Source organism: Geotrypetes seraphini, chromosome 12, assembly GCF_902459505.1.
Source record: "Geotrypetes seraphini chromosome 12, aGeoSer1.1, whole genome shotgun sequence".
Classification (NCBI taxonomy): domain Eukaryota; kingdom Metazoa; phylum Chordata; class Amphibia; order Gymnophiona; family Dermophiidae; genus Geotrypetes; species Geotrypetes seraphini.
Window position 1 is genome coordinate 70,558,797 of NC_047095.1, and position 14,774 is coordinate 70,573,570.

The following is a 14,774-nucleotide window of genomic DNA, read 5'->3' on the forward strand; positions in this document are numbered from 1 at the left end:
TCTCGTGGTACGACAGCTTCTTGGTCGCTGCCTCGATGGACTCATCGAAGAGGTCGGCTCCAGGACACAGGACGTTAGCCAGCCTGTCCTGAAGATTCGGGTCCATATCGATGGTCCTAAGCCATGCCAGGCGTCGCATGGCCACCGAACAAGCAGCAGCCCTCGCCGAGAGCTCAAAAGCATCATCTGGAGCCTCAGTTGGGACAACGAAGCCAGAACCTCCTGGTATTCGAAGCGAGCTTGCGAGTCCAAATAGGGTAGAAACTTTTGTAGAACTGAGAGGAAAAACTCGAAGTATATGGCAAAATGAAAATTGTAATTCAGGACTCGAGAGGCCATCATCGAGTTCTGGTAGATGCGCCTGCCAAATCTGTCCATGGTCTTGCCCTCCCGGCCAGGTGGAACGGTGGCATAGACCTGGGAGGGATGAGACCGCTTCAAGGAGGATTCCACCAGGAGAGACTGATGAGAGAGCTGGGCCCCATCGAATCCCTTATGGTGGACCGTGCGGTACCTGGCATCCAATTTCCCCGGAACAGCTGGGATGGAGTAAGGTGTCTCAAAACAGCGCATAAAAATCTGATCCAGCAGCTTATGTAGAGGAAGCCGGAGGGACTCAGCAGGCGGTTGAGGGAGATGCATCATCTCCAAATATTCCTCGGAAAATTTGGACCCCGTGTCCAGGGTAATGTCCAGATCCACAGCCATCTGTCGGAGGAAAGAGGAAAAAGACATCTGGTCAGCCAGAGCAGGGCCTCGAGAAGAACTCGAGGACGACGAGGCCTCCAGGTCCAACGAGGCCGGGAATCGGCAGGGAGAAAAAGATCCCAAGGTGTCCTCGAGCTCCGGCATAGGAAGAGGTGAAGACTCCGGAGGCAAATATTCGATGAAAGGCTGCTTCCAACGAAGCAAGTCATGCCTCGAAGAATGCCCGAGCGATGGCCAGAACTGTGCCTGGAAGTAGGCCTCGACCGTCGAGGCGAGCGAGGCACCGACAAGGCTTCTAGCGAGTGAATGGGGCTGGAGGCGGTGGATCGAAGCAGAGGTGGCTGAGTAGACGCACCTTGAGGCATCCGTCAAGCCTCGAGGCTCAGCATTGAAGGCAACGGGTCCGGAAGAGGCCCTCGCAGAGACTCGGCTCCTGGCATCGAGGGAATCGGTTCCAATGGAGGCATTCGCAAAGACTCTGCTCCTTGCATCGAGTGAATCGGTTCCAATAGTGGCATGGGCAAAGACTCTGCTCCTTGCGATGCATGCATCGATGCCAGACCAGACACTCACAGAGACTCGGCTCCCTGCAGCAAGAGTGTACGACGTGGAGGCACCGTAGGCGGCTCGACCTCGCGGGAGGCCCCCGCGTGCCCAGGCTGGATTTGGGAGAGAAGCTTCGGCCCCATAGTAGTAAAGAGCTCGATGAACTGCTTCTCCAGCAAGGTCTGGAACGACGCCGGCAAGGAGGGATCCGCATCCGCAATGGGACCTCCTGCACGGACATCTGGATCCCTGGCACCCAGGTGCTTGGACTTAGAAGCCTTGGGCACCTTGAGCACCACAAGGGGAATGGGCTGCTTAGTTACCTGACCTGAGGAGGCAGAGGAAGGCACCGCAGCAGGCGGCGGAAGCGAAGCCGGCACAAACGAAGCAGGCTTGAGGAGACTCGGGGCCGCAGAGGTGGAAGGCTGAAGAGTCGAGGTGGAAGTCGAAGGTTTGGCGCTCTTCGATGAGGTCAGCTCCGACGAAGCCTCCATGGTGAACAGCGACTCCCACAAGATGCAGCGACACTTGAACGCACGTGCTGTAAGTGTGGAGCAAGGCCGGCATGATTTCGGAAGGTGTTGAGGCCCGAGACACTGAAGGCAGCGTTGATGAGGGTCTGTCAGCGAAATCGTGCGCTGGCACTTGACACACTTTTTAAAACTGGTGATAGGCTGGAACATAGGCCGAAAAAGCTCCGCCGCTAGGTCGAAGCCGCGGGGCTGCAGCCACGTGGCCTGCCTGGTCGAACAAAAGGAAAAAAATTTTATTTTATTTATTTATTTTTTTTGAAAAAGAAGAAAACACGATGAAAATCAACGATTAAGAGTAAAAGAACCCAAAACCGCGGACTTAGAAGGCACAAGTGAAGTTACTTCGCACAGAGAGTCGAAGACGGACTTCTCGGCTCCGCGGAAAAGTAAGAACTGAGGAGACACGCCCAGTGCATCGGGCGGGAAGGCACTCATGCATGCGCGGTGTGGGCGACTCGAAACTTCTAAAGTTACTACAAGCAAGTATGCTTGGAAGACGTCCGCATCAGGGCTCCGTCGGATGACGTCACCCACTAGTGAGAATACCTGCCTGCTTGTCCTGGGATAAGCTGAAGTTCCAACAGATTTATATGATAGCGATGATCCCTGGTAGACCAGAGGCCTTGAGTGCGTAGGCCATCCAGATGAGCTCCCCAAGGATAGGTTGACGAATATGGATATAGGGAGATATACATAAGAGGGGAGATGGTGGGCATGGATGGGAGCATAGGAACATGGACAAAAAGGGGAATGCTGCATCTGCATGGGGATGGTATATGGACATAGAGGTATTGATAGACATGGAAGGGTATATGGAAACAGGGGTAATGCTAGACATGGGTCGGTATATGGACACATAGGGAAGATGGCTAGTCACGGGGAAGACAAGAACGCAGAAGGAAGATGCTGGACGGGGGAGGTGGGTCATAGGAATATAGAGGACTGATACTGTATACAGGAGGGGAGCATAGAATGATGAGATGATGAAGGCAGGGAGATGGGCACAGGGGAAATACCAAAAAGGGGCATATAGGAGACAGAGAAGGGAGACACTGAACAAGGGGAACAATACATACAGAAACAGAAGATGGATGGTGAGTATGAAAAAGAAGAAATGTCAAATGGTCAGGAGACCCAGGCAAGTGAATTAAGAGAAGACAAAAGAAGATAGAGACTAGTACCAGAGACCAACATGATTTGAAGAATAAAATGATGAGACAACAAAAGGTTAAAAAAAAAAAATTTTATTTTCTATTTTGAGATTAGAATATATCTATTTGAAATATGTATCCTGCTAAAGCTGGTTTTAGACATAACTGGGGACCGCAAAGGCCAGGCCATGTTTCTTTAGCTTCCAGCTGGCTTAGGGCTCTTTCTGACTGCGATATTCTGTTAGCATGCTTTTTTTGTGTAGCATTCTGTAATAATTTGACATATTAAATTTTCTCGATAGTGGTGGGGATATTTATGAAGGAGAGGAGAGATTGGTTTTGCTGATCCTTGCTGTGTATTTGTGTTTATAAAATGACAATTGTATAGAATATTGTTTCTTTTTATACTTTAATAAAATAAGTTCAGTATAGAATCATAACTATTCCGAAGCTTATGCGGATGGGGTGGGGACGGGGCTGAGCTCACAGGGACAGGGCCAAATTTTTTCCCTATGTCATTCTCTACCTTCTACCTCCGGCCAGCAGGCCCACCTCTTCAAAATGGCAGGCCTTTGCCTCCCTGGTACAACTGGGGGGGGGGAGAGGGGGGGGGGGGAGGGGGGGGGGCTAAGGCTCTGATTGTCCCAGGTTGCTTAAGGCTCCTCCCCAAATTTGTCTCACCTCTTTGCAAATGACAATGTTCAGGATTTGTGTGTTAAGAGGCTACAGATTCCCATTTAACCAAGAAATGAACAAGCGCCTAGCCCAGTCTTAAAAGGCCTTGACTAATACAAAATGTGGCACATGAACCACAAACTACACACCTCATCTCTGTCAATGTCTGCAGTGTGTGTGTCTGGCTAACAGTACTCCAACTAAAAGCAAACAAATGCACTTAAGAAGAGATTAAACCACAATTAAGCTATAATTACATTTACTGAATGCCGAACTCCCCAGCTTCCCTACAATCCATGGCAAGATGACATTCTGCTAATGACTCCCATGGAATGGTAAATATATACCTTTCAGGGAGAATGTTTAATTTTCAGAAAAAGCAGCCTTCCTCTAGGTGGCTTTTCTCTTAAGTTCATCAAGTGACTATTAGGTGGAACTTTGAGGAAGTGCTGGAGACATTCTAGATTAATCTGTATTTTAATTGGGTAACTGCTGCCTATGGTCTCCCCAAGGTCCAAAGTATTTAAGACAGATGAAATAAGTGTAACCTTCTCTAACACAGCTTACTTTTAACCTCTTGCTTGCTTTTACGACCTCCCATTCTCTTTCTGGTACTGGTGAAACCTTTCGAATGCATTCTCTTCCACAATGTGAATATGCACCATGAAGACACCACCACAGTGTAGCAAGCGTGCTCAGACAAAGATGAAGAGTCTAGTGAACCTAAGGCTAACAGAGTACAGAATCTAACCTGTAGAGATTATGGTTAGAGAATGACATGGGGACAAATTTATCCCTGTCCCGGCAGGAACTCAATTTCCCCTTCCCATCCCCTCCCCTCCCCGTGAGTTTTGTCACTGTCCCTGTCCCATTCCTGTAAGCTCTGCCTTAACCGCTCAAACCTTGAACACTTACGATTTTAAAGTGTTCAAGGCTTGTGCAGATGAGGACAGAACTTAATGAAGCAGGGACAGGAAAAGAACTCGCCGGGACAGGAAAATGAGTTCCCGCGGGGACGGGGGAAAATTTGTCCCCGTGTTATTCTCCAATTATGGTCTAATCCTATAGTCATTGTGGACCCTAACAGAAACATATAGCTGTTTTGTGCTTTTGTACATAAATTCCTAAATAACTCCGTGGAGCTACTGAATTTAGGGTGGCTTATGCAATGTCCCTTTAATCATACCACTGAATATAATCATAATAACATAGTAAATGACGGCAGATAAAGACTTGAATGGTCCATCCAGTCTGCCCAATTATACACTCTCTATAATTTAATGATTTAATTTAAATTTTTATTTTTCTTAGATATTTCTGGGCAGAAACCCAGAGCTCTGTCCAGTATTGTGCATCTACTGGAGTCTCCGTCGAAGCTCACTCCAGCTCCTCTAAACTATCTCAACCCATCCTCAACTGAATGGCCATATATGTGACACAGGCATGCAAGTCTGTCCATTACTGGCCTTAGTTCTTCAATATATACCATATTTTCTGATTCTAGATCCTCTGTGTTCATCCCACGCTTTTTTGAACTCCGTCACCATTTTTCTCTCCACCACCTCCCTTGGGAGCACATTCCAGGCATCAACCACCCTCTCCGTAAAGAAAAATTTCATAACATTATACTTGAGTCTACCACCCCTCAACCTCAAATTATGTCCTCTAGTTTTACCATTTTCATTTCTCTGGAAAAGATTTTGTTCTACATTAATACCTTTCAAGTATCTGAACGTCTGAATCATATCTTCCCTGTCCCTCCTTTCCTCTGCAGTATACATATTCAGGGCTTCCAGTCTCTCATCATGGGACTAAAAGTATAATACTAAAACACTTTTCAAGAACTATTTCCTGTATTTATAAAATCAACCACTGTGATTTGAAAATGGCTTCTACCAGTGTATAAGCACACAAAATTTGTCACATACGTACGTACACATGAAGGCAAAAACACAAGTAGTCAAACCGCAGTTTGCAAATGTTTTGCAAGACAAACAAAACACTCTTGCAAATCTTGCCTCACAAACCGAGCATTGACTCGCTATGTGAGCCCCCACCCCCGAGAACCGGCATTGCCCGTCCGCCCGCCTAAACCCTTACCGCGATCGGGCATCGGCATGCAGCACCAACCCACAGGATGTGCCAATGGCAAAAGAGCCTGCCGCTTGCCGGTGATCTCTGCTGGCCTTGAGCATCTGAACATGGTCAAGGCCTTCTGGCTCCCACTCTCTCCGAGAATCTCATTAGAATCTCGGAGACAGCAGGAGCCAGAAGGCCTTGAGCATGCGCAGATGCTCAAGGCCCAGCAGAGATCACCGGCATGTCCTGTGGGTTGGTGCTGCGTGCCGGTGCCCGATCGCCGTGAGGGTCTGGGCAGGGGGTTGATGCCGGTTCTCAGGGGCGATGCCGGTTGCCGGGGGTGGGATGGAAGCGCACAAGTGGCCTCGAGGGTGGGAGGGTCTTTTTAGGATGTGATGGGGTGGAAGCACGCCAGTGGCCTGGGGGTGGTCTTTTGGGTACATGGAACGAATCACCTGTGTTTCCATTCATTCCTATGGGGAAAGTTGCTTTGCTATACGAGCACTTTGGTTTACGAGTATGCTTCTGGAACGAATTATGCTCGTAAACCAAGGTTCTACTGTATATGATTCAGATATATGTCTGGAGGTGGATTTTGGGTATAATCAATTTATGCACTTTTTTATAATTAAAATGCCTACAAAGATTTACACTTGCTCCCAAGATGATGTAAATGCAAACGAGTTATTATAAGCATGATTTCTGTGGGATTTTTGCTAGTATTTTTTAAATAAAATATACAAGGACACCTATGTGTCTTTATAAAACAGGTCCAAAATTATCCTAGGAATTTCAGGCACTCCTGAGTCAAAACCCTTTGAACAATCAAAACAAACAGGGTACAACCAAACTAGGAAGAGCTCGCAAGTACAGGCAATTAGGCTATTTCCAATCCAGCAGATTCTAGAAATCCAAACCAAAATGGGTCATTAGAGGGAGGTCAGCTCAAAGAAATATGATGGACCCTGGAGAAAGCCACAGCATGATGGCTAAAACAACAGTTCTACCTACCCATTACATTACATTACATGCTTATATTCCGCCTGTACCTTGCAGTTCTAAGCGGATTACATCAGAAAGAGAGCTGGACATTTCCAGGAAGAGAAATACAATTAAAGAAGTTGGTCCTAGTACAACAAAAAAGATAGCTGGACTTTTCCAGTAAAGGAATACAATTGAAGGCGTAAGGTCTAAAGCAATTTTGATGAGATGATTCGAAGAGGGGGTGAGAGGGGAAACGGGAGGGATTAGGACGTTTGGGTGAATTTCTTGAATAGTAGGGACTTGATTTCTTTGCGGAAAGCCTTGAGGTCAGTTGAAGCTGTCAGTAGGTTGGTGATAGTGGGATCCAGTTTGGCTGCATGTGTTGCTAGTAAGTTGTCATACATCTTTTTGCGTTTAGTTCCTTTAAAAGGGGGGTAGGAGAAAGGGGATTGGGTTCTCCTCTGTCTGGTTGAGAGGTTCCTGTTTAGACGGTTGTTTAGGTGGGTGGGTGCCGTTCCGTTTAATGTTTTGAATAACTTGCAGTATAGTTTGAATTGGATGCGGGCTTGTATTGGAAGCCAGTGTGAGTCTAGGAAGGCGTTGGTGATGTGGTCAAATTTTCCAAGGGAATAGATCATTCTGAGGGCAGTGTTCTGCACTGTCTGTAGTTGTTTTATTAGGTAGGTGGGACAGGAAAGGTAGAGGATATTGCAATAATCCAATAGACTAGGTATTGGACTATGAGTCTGAATTGTTCTTTTTCAAAGAATTTTCTGATTTTGTGAAGGTTGCACATGGTGAAGAATGCTTTTTGTGTGATTTTGTTGATTTGCACCTGAAGAGTGCAACCTCTGTCTACTGTTACTCCAAGGAGTTTGAGAGTGGGTTGTAAGGGATATTTGGTGGTTTTTATTTCTAGCTCAGTTATAGAAGGGGTTTTGTCCTTTTCAAGCAGTAGAAATTTAGTTTTATCTGGGTTGAGCTTCAGTTTGTGTTCTGTCATCCATTTTTCCACCGCTTCTAGAGATTTTTCCAGGATGCCTGATTTGGTGGGGTCTTGTGTGTCAAAGGGGAGGAGTATGGTGATATCGTGGCGAGACCCAGACATCAGCAACAATCATGTCACCAGCTGCAGAAGCCTAAGAGAACAAATATAATTGACTTCTTTACCAGGAGGTTAGATAGTTAGATGAAAGAGCTATGCTGGATGTAGAGTATTTAGATTTCAGAACTTCTCCACAAAGGAGCGACATAAGCAGGATGGATGGACAAGCCCGACTGATGGAAAAACAGGTTCAGTAAAAACCAGGAGAAAATGGGGAGAAATGCAAAAGTGAGGTGCCAGAGGGATGAGCCCAATATCCAGTTCTTTTGAAAGATCAGGACACCTTAAAAACATCTCAAAACATTTTGATAGATAGAAATATGTGATCACACATTTGCCTATGCAAACTTCTGTCTTCTATAGATAAAAATACAAACATGCTTGTGCAACACAACCATGTGCCCGTTCATCTGTTAAGAGGATGTAAGCGCAAGCCAACACAGCCAGACCCAGACACAAGCGGTAAAAAAAACTCTTTACTGATGAAAAGAAAGGCAATCCTTCACCCTGTTTCTTCACAGCAAAAGTCCCGATATTTCTTAGGGCTTGTGGCTGCCATGCCCCAAACACATTCTGTAACAGTCCTTCTTGAGACAGGTAAGAAAGGCTGGTCCCAGCCAGACCTCAGAATGAGACTCATAAGCAGTTTAGCAAAACAAAGCATTGGCTTACCTCAGCTAAGCAGTACTACTTATGTCTATAGCGTTGCTAGACGTATGCAGTGCTGTATATTAAACATGTAATCTAATAATAATAATTTATTTTCTTGTATACCGCCCTACCAGTAGTTCTGGGTGGTTTACAGCAAGAGAAACTGAAACATTTCAGTGAAGAAATACAATTCAATAAGATACATATACCTATTTTTAAAAAAACAACATCATTAATATATTGTTAAAAATTATCATTCGTATTTATCAGATAAGCTTTCAATAGTTTCCTAAATTTAAAATAAGATTGTGATTGAACAATCAAAGGGCCTCAGGAATCCGTTCTTCCTTCTTCCCTAGCTCTGGCTACTTCCCGATTCACAGAAACAGAGTATGATGGCAGAAAAGGGCCGGTGGCCCAACAAGTCTGCCCACTCAAGGAAGGTAGCTCTGACAATGTGAGGGAGTATTCAGTAGGGGGGATGGTAATGTCTTGACTCCTTCACAGAGGACTTCTGACTATACTGCACATTAATTACCATACAGCAAAAAATTAATGTATATACCAGAGCAATGATGAATAGACCACACCAGCAATGGGCATGAAAACTATGTGAGTAGTGTTCAGGGTGTAAGAGGTCTGTGTGTTTGAAATATATTGTATTAGTTTGCTCTCTTGAAGTTTGGACATTAAGGATTCTTGTGAGTTGAGTGGATTATACTCCAAATATATCCATATATAAAATTTAATACATTGGCAAAATTCTGCATGGAATGGACACACAAGAGCTTTAGTGCAGAGCACAAGAGAGGACAAGAAACCTAGTAAGACTTGTGACAAATGGGCAAAAGGATAGACCAGCATTGTCCTTTTCTTTTCCTAAATAGATACCAAAGCCTTCACTAGCATCTCTCTGTATCTATGTTTCTATATCCCTATGAAATTGCACTTCTGAGCCATTTGATGGGAAAAAGCCAAAGAAAAAAAAGAGCAGAAAGAAGTTTATCTGAGAAGCGAGGCAATGTGCTGATTGCATAAGCACTCGTCTCTGGTGGGCAATCAGATAATTGGGCCTTCCACACAAAGAATGCAATAAGCCCCTATCCCACCTAAGCGCGGGAGCTGAAACAAAGCCCCTTAACTGCCATTTAACATGAAGGGCTGCTTCACATAAAGCCAAGAATACACATACCACAAAGCCCCTGCTTCAGAGCACTCAGCTATGATAAGCGCTGGAGGCAAAGCGAAATCCCCAAATCCCACCAGACGTGCATTATTAGTAGAACCACCACTGAAAGCCGAAACATTTGTATTTATTAGTTGAGCAAATCCTATCCTGTAATCTCTTTCAAGCAGGGATTCTCAGCTGTTCTCATACACTGCCATACCCTGCTATACGCTAACAGACAGCTCCCAGGCTGATGCAGCAGATCCCTCCTTATAAGAACTGCATCTGAGGCTAATGCACTTATAATGCAGCACAAGCACATAGATGAGAAGCAGGAAGACTTAGTTCAAAGATTGCTTTTTTACCTATGTGAAGAAAGGTTAAACAAAGGGGAAATAAAGAAGATTCTAGAATGCATGCAGAGTGGCACTTACATGTGATTCAAGTCAGGTAACTAAGCAGCAGTCTTGTTTTAACTAGTACAGTGGAACCTTGGTTTACGAGCTTAATTCGTTCCAGAAGAATGCTCATAAACCAAATTACTCGTATATCTAAGCAAGTTTCCCCATAGGAAGTAAGGGAAACTCACTTGATTGGTTCCACCTCCTAACCCCCCTCCCCCGCAGCCACCGGCACTGCTCCACCCCACCCCACCACATCCCCAAAAGACCTCCCCACCCCCGAGGCCACTAGAGCACTTCCACCCCCCCCCCCCCCCGCAAACCAGCATCGCCCCCCCCCTTGCGAACGCCCACCCGCCCAAACTGAAGCCTTACCCCCATCTGGCACCAGCATGCAACACCAACCCACAGGAGGTGCCGGTGCCCGAAGATCATGCTGCTTGCTGGACTGGGCCTTGAGCATCTGCGCATGCTCAAGGCCTTCTGGCTCCCGCCTCTCTCCGAGATTCTCTGAGTCAACGCTCAGTTTGCGAGTCACGATTTGCAAAAATGTTTTGCTCGTCTTGCAAAACACTCGCAAACTGAGGTTTGATTGTATATCTAACCAAGTACTTCTATTTATTCTAGCAAGGAAAGCAGACACCTACTTTCCCTCACAGAATCTTAGTGTAACTGCCTATCTATGCACAATAAGAAACAAAAAGTCCAACTTAAGTGCAGTCAGATATCAAACCGAAGAACAAAAGGAGCAGAGACTGCAGTGATTATGTACAGGACGCCAAGATTTTATTAAACAATCATAAAACAGTTTGTTTACAAAAGGACTGATAAGACCGGACCCAACATGATCCGTGTTTCGAAAAAATAAACAGTCCTTCCTCAGGGGTCCAAACACATATCAGAACAAAATGACCTGATGGATAACAACTGAATGAAAGCTGGAGACAGCAGTGAGTAACCGTTAGTGGATCCGGTCTTCTTGGTCCTTTTGGAAACAAACTGTTTTATGAGTTTTATGATTGTTTAATAAAATCTTGGCGTCCTGTACATCTGCTCTTTTTATCAATGCGCAGTTACAGTTCGTTTATTTGATATACCGCATTTCTTAACAACTGTAGTCAAATCAAGGCGGTTAAAGTTAAAAACAATGGATACAAGATTTTAAAAAACTATTAGTGTGCACTCTGCCCAGAATCTACCCATCCACAGAATTACAGAATATTGATGCACATTTGTGCAATGACTACAATACCAGCCCCATACACATTGGCCCCCTAGGCCGATTCCGTAAGTGTTGCCTGCCGCAGCTGGCACCTACAAAATGGGTGTCTGTTGTGTGTCAATCACCAACAGGCTCCCAAGGACCCTAGGCCACGGGGTCCTTCCTGATTCATGGCCAGAAGAACAAAGTGACACTGAAGTCCAGCGCTATCTCTAACCACTTCCACTTCTGTGTTTCAGCATCACTTTGTGCCATTAGCTGACAGGGATCTAGGCACCGGTCCCAGAAGCTGCATCGTGGCAGCTTTTTTTCTTTTTTTTTTAAATAAGGGTCTTAATTGGTTTTTAATGGCACGGCCAGTTATCACACTAATTAAATTAATTAAATTAGGTGGTGGTAGGGCAGCTTTCGGTGGCTTTTGTAGAATCTGGCCCTTAATGACTGCTGTTAAATACGTGATTTTTAGCCAGTGCTTTACCTCTGTACAGAAGGGAGTGAGCTGAGGATGCACCACAGGCTGTACATAAGTGTGGAAGGTTGATTCTATCTCCATCGTCCTGCCATTTAACTTCAAGATGGGAAATTCAATAATTTCCTACAATTAAAAAGAACAAAACACAGGATTATCATCCGTCAGGGAAAACATACACAAGATCATGCTGAATTCATCAGAGGCCACATGATAACATGGGTCAGCTGGCATTTACTCACTCCAAATACTGATTAATATGATTTATTCAAGGTATGGGACATCAAAGGAACAATGCACAGAAAGCTCAATGCACCCCCAAATTTAATCCAGTAATAAGTGGTCATGTGACTGCTGAACTAGACATATTTATTGGCAGCAATCAACACTACATTCAAGTGAAGCCACATGAGCCACCAAAATGTTGGCAGACAGACCCAACTCCAGCCATGATACTAGAAATCCATAACTTGGTTAGCAGAGTCTTTTCAGGTCCTGATATAAGCAAACCAACTCCAGATATTATAGGAAGCTTTGTTGATTGAAAGGTATAAATAAATTCACATTATACTACTTAACTAATAAAGTACTCCTCGGATCTCAAAGCTTTCTTTGCAGCTTCCAGGTTATAATTCTGTAAATTGCAAATTAAGATGAAGACTACGGCTTTGTATAATATCTGGACATTCTGATAAATCCAACAGGTTCTTAGAAGCTGATAAGATAAAGCAAAAATTCTTAGCAAATATCTATGTTCCATGTTCCCAGAAAAAAGGGTTGGGAGTAAGACAACAGAAGAGAAATAAATAGAAATGAAAACATGGAAGACCTTGAACAATTTTCAGAAGACTCTGTAATAAGCTAACTAATCTGAAGGTACACAAAAAGTGATTGGACCAGATGGAAAATAAATTAATGGAAATGCTTCTAAAATAGAGAATAGTGAGGTTTCAGGAATCCAATGGTTTGCAGGACCCGCGGCAGCATGGTTTTCTACAGATATCTGATACATTTTTATGACTAGATGATCAGAGAGTTGAATTAAACGGAATATGCTGAATATGGTGTTACTTAGGTTTTAGCAAAGTCTTTGACACAGTTCTACAAAGGCATATAAGGGAAGATTAGGTTTTTTCCCTCAATAATCTTCTTTCTGGTATAAGGGTATAGTAGTCTTAACTGTGGGTAATATTCCCCTGCTCGCAATTTGATTTGCAGAAGGATGAAATTTCCATTTTTCAATTCCACCTCCTTCACCAATGACAGTAGAGCCCCCTTCAGTTTGTATCAATGCAATCAATCATCACTATAACATAAGAAATAAGAAGGAACCTCCCAAATACATTTCTGTTATGCTTTGTAAGAAAAATATTGCACCAATTAACATTTAAACACAGGTGGAACGAACATCCCACCTATCAAATTGTAGCCAGAACTAACAGTTATAGGGCTCATGGTGTCTCACTTACCGCCTTTAAAAAAAAAATTATCATCATCATCTGACTAACAGAAGCAAATCTCCAGCTCTGGACACACTCCAGCTCTATCCAAGACATGAAGCAGGTGAATTTCAGACCGACAGGACTCCTATACCCTTATACCAGAAAGAAGATTATAGAGGTAAGAACCTAATCTTCCCTTCTGGTGCAAAAGGAGTCCTGACTGCAGGTGACATATCAAAGCAGTCTCCTAAGTCTAGGGCAGGACAGATGAGCATGCCCTTAAAACCAAGGACCCAAAAGTGGTATCCTCTTGTGCTGCCACATCAACTCTGTAAAATTCTGTAAAGGTATAGAAGTAGATTACATAGCTGCCCTACAAATCTCATCAGGTGAATTGCCCGAGTCACCATCAATGAAGAAGCCACCACAATAGTGGAATATGCTTTCAAGGAAATAGGCATATGTTTCCCATAGCCAATGTACGCTAATGATATTGCTATACGAATCCATCTGGAAACGGTTGCCTTAAATGCTTGCTTATCCAGCCTAGCAGCATTGGTGAGAATAAAAAGATGATCTGAGGGATAAAAATCATTGGTCACTTCAAGATAACAGAGAAGAACTCTCCACACATTCATCAGTTCCAACACTTTGTCCCTTCTCTTGGAGCCCGTGGAATGGAATGCAGGCAACCTGACTTCCTGATTGACATGGAAGACTAGCACTACTTTTGGCAAATGAATACTCCCACTTCTATAAATCTGAAGAACAGCTATATCTCCGAGACTCTTCTCACAGAGACAATGGCTACCAGAAACACTGTCTTCACTGTCAGTTCTAGTACAGATGCCTCCTGCAAAGGCTCAAAGAGTGCCTTATTAATCCTCCTCAAGACAACATTAAGATTCCACAATGGAAACGGCCATCTTACCGGAGGGTGCTACCTGAGCACCCCCTTCAAAAATCTGGCTATTTCAGGATGTGAAGCCAAAGAGCCTCCATCTAAAATTCCTTACTTGGAAAGTTGTCTTTCTCATTTCTTTCACTTCTGCCAGAAGAGTAAGTGAACTATAAGCGCTAGTTGTAAACCCACCATTCACAGTGTCCACAATGACAAAGTTGTGCTTCGCACTCATTCAAAATTCCTTCCTAAGATCATCACTGAGTTTCATTTCAATAAATCAATTGTTCTTCCAGTATACTTCCCTAAACCTCATTCTCATTCAGGAGAAACGGCTCGTCACACTTTAGATTGTAAGTGGGCACTGGCCTATTATCTCAACAGGACAAAGCCGAATTCAACATCTCAACTTTTTGTCTCCTTTGATCTTAACAGGTTGGGTCACCCTGTTTCCAAAAGAACGATTTCCAATTGGTTGGCTGCATGCATCTCGTTCTGTTATGTAATGTAATGTAATGTAATGTAATTTATTTCTTATATACCGCTACATCCGTTAGGTTCTAAGCGGTTTACAGAAAATATACATTAGGATTAAAAATAAGAAAGGTACTTGAAAAATTCCCTTACTGTCCCGAAGGCTCACAATCTTACTAAAGTACCTGGAGGGTAATAGAGAAGTGAGAAGTAGAGATAGAGGAAAAATAAAATAAAAATAAACATTTTAACAAGACAGCATTGA

At 44.1% G+C, this 14,774-nt stretch overlaps 1 protein-coding gene across 3 annotated transcripts in view; it reads right to left on the reverse strand.

The window, feature by feature from the left end:
* Positions 1 to 14,774, reverse strand: part of ERI3 (ERI1 exoribonuclease family member 3) — a 486,100-nt gene that overhangs the window by 385,112 nt on the left and 86,214 nt on the right. For all 3 annotated transcript variants that reach the window (XM_033916422.1, XM_033916425.1, XM_033916424.1), the window contains one exon: positions 11,702 to 11,818. In XM_033916422.1, the coding sequence (XP_033772313.1) occupies positions 11,702 to 11,818 (117 nt within the window). The remainder of the gene's footprint in view (positions 1 to 11,701; positions 11,819 to 14,774) is intronic.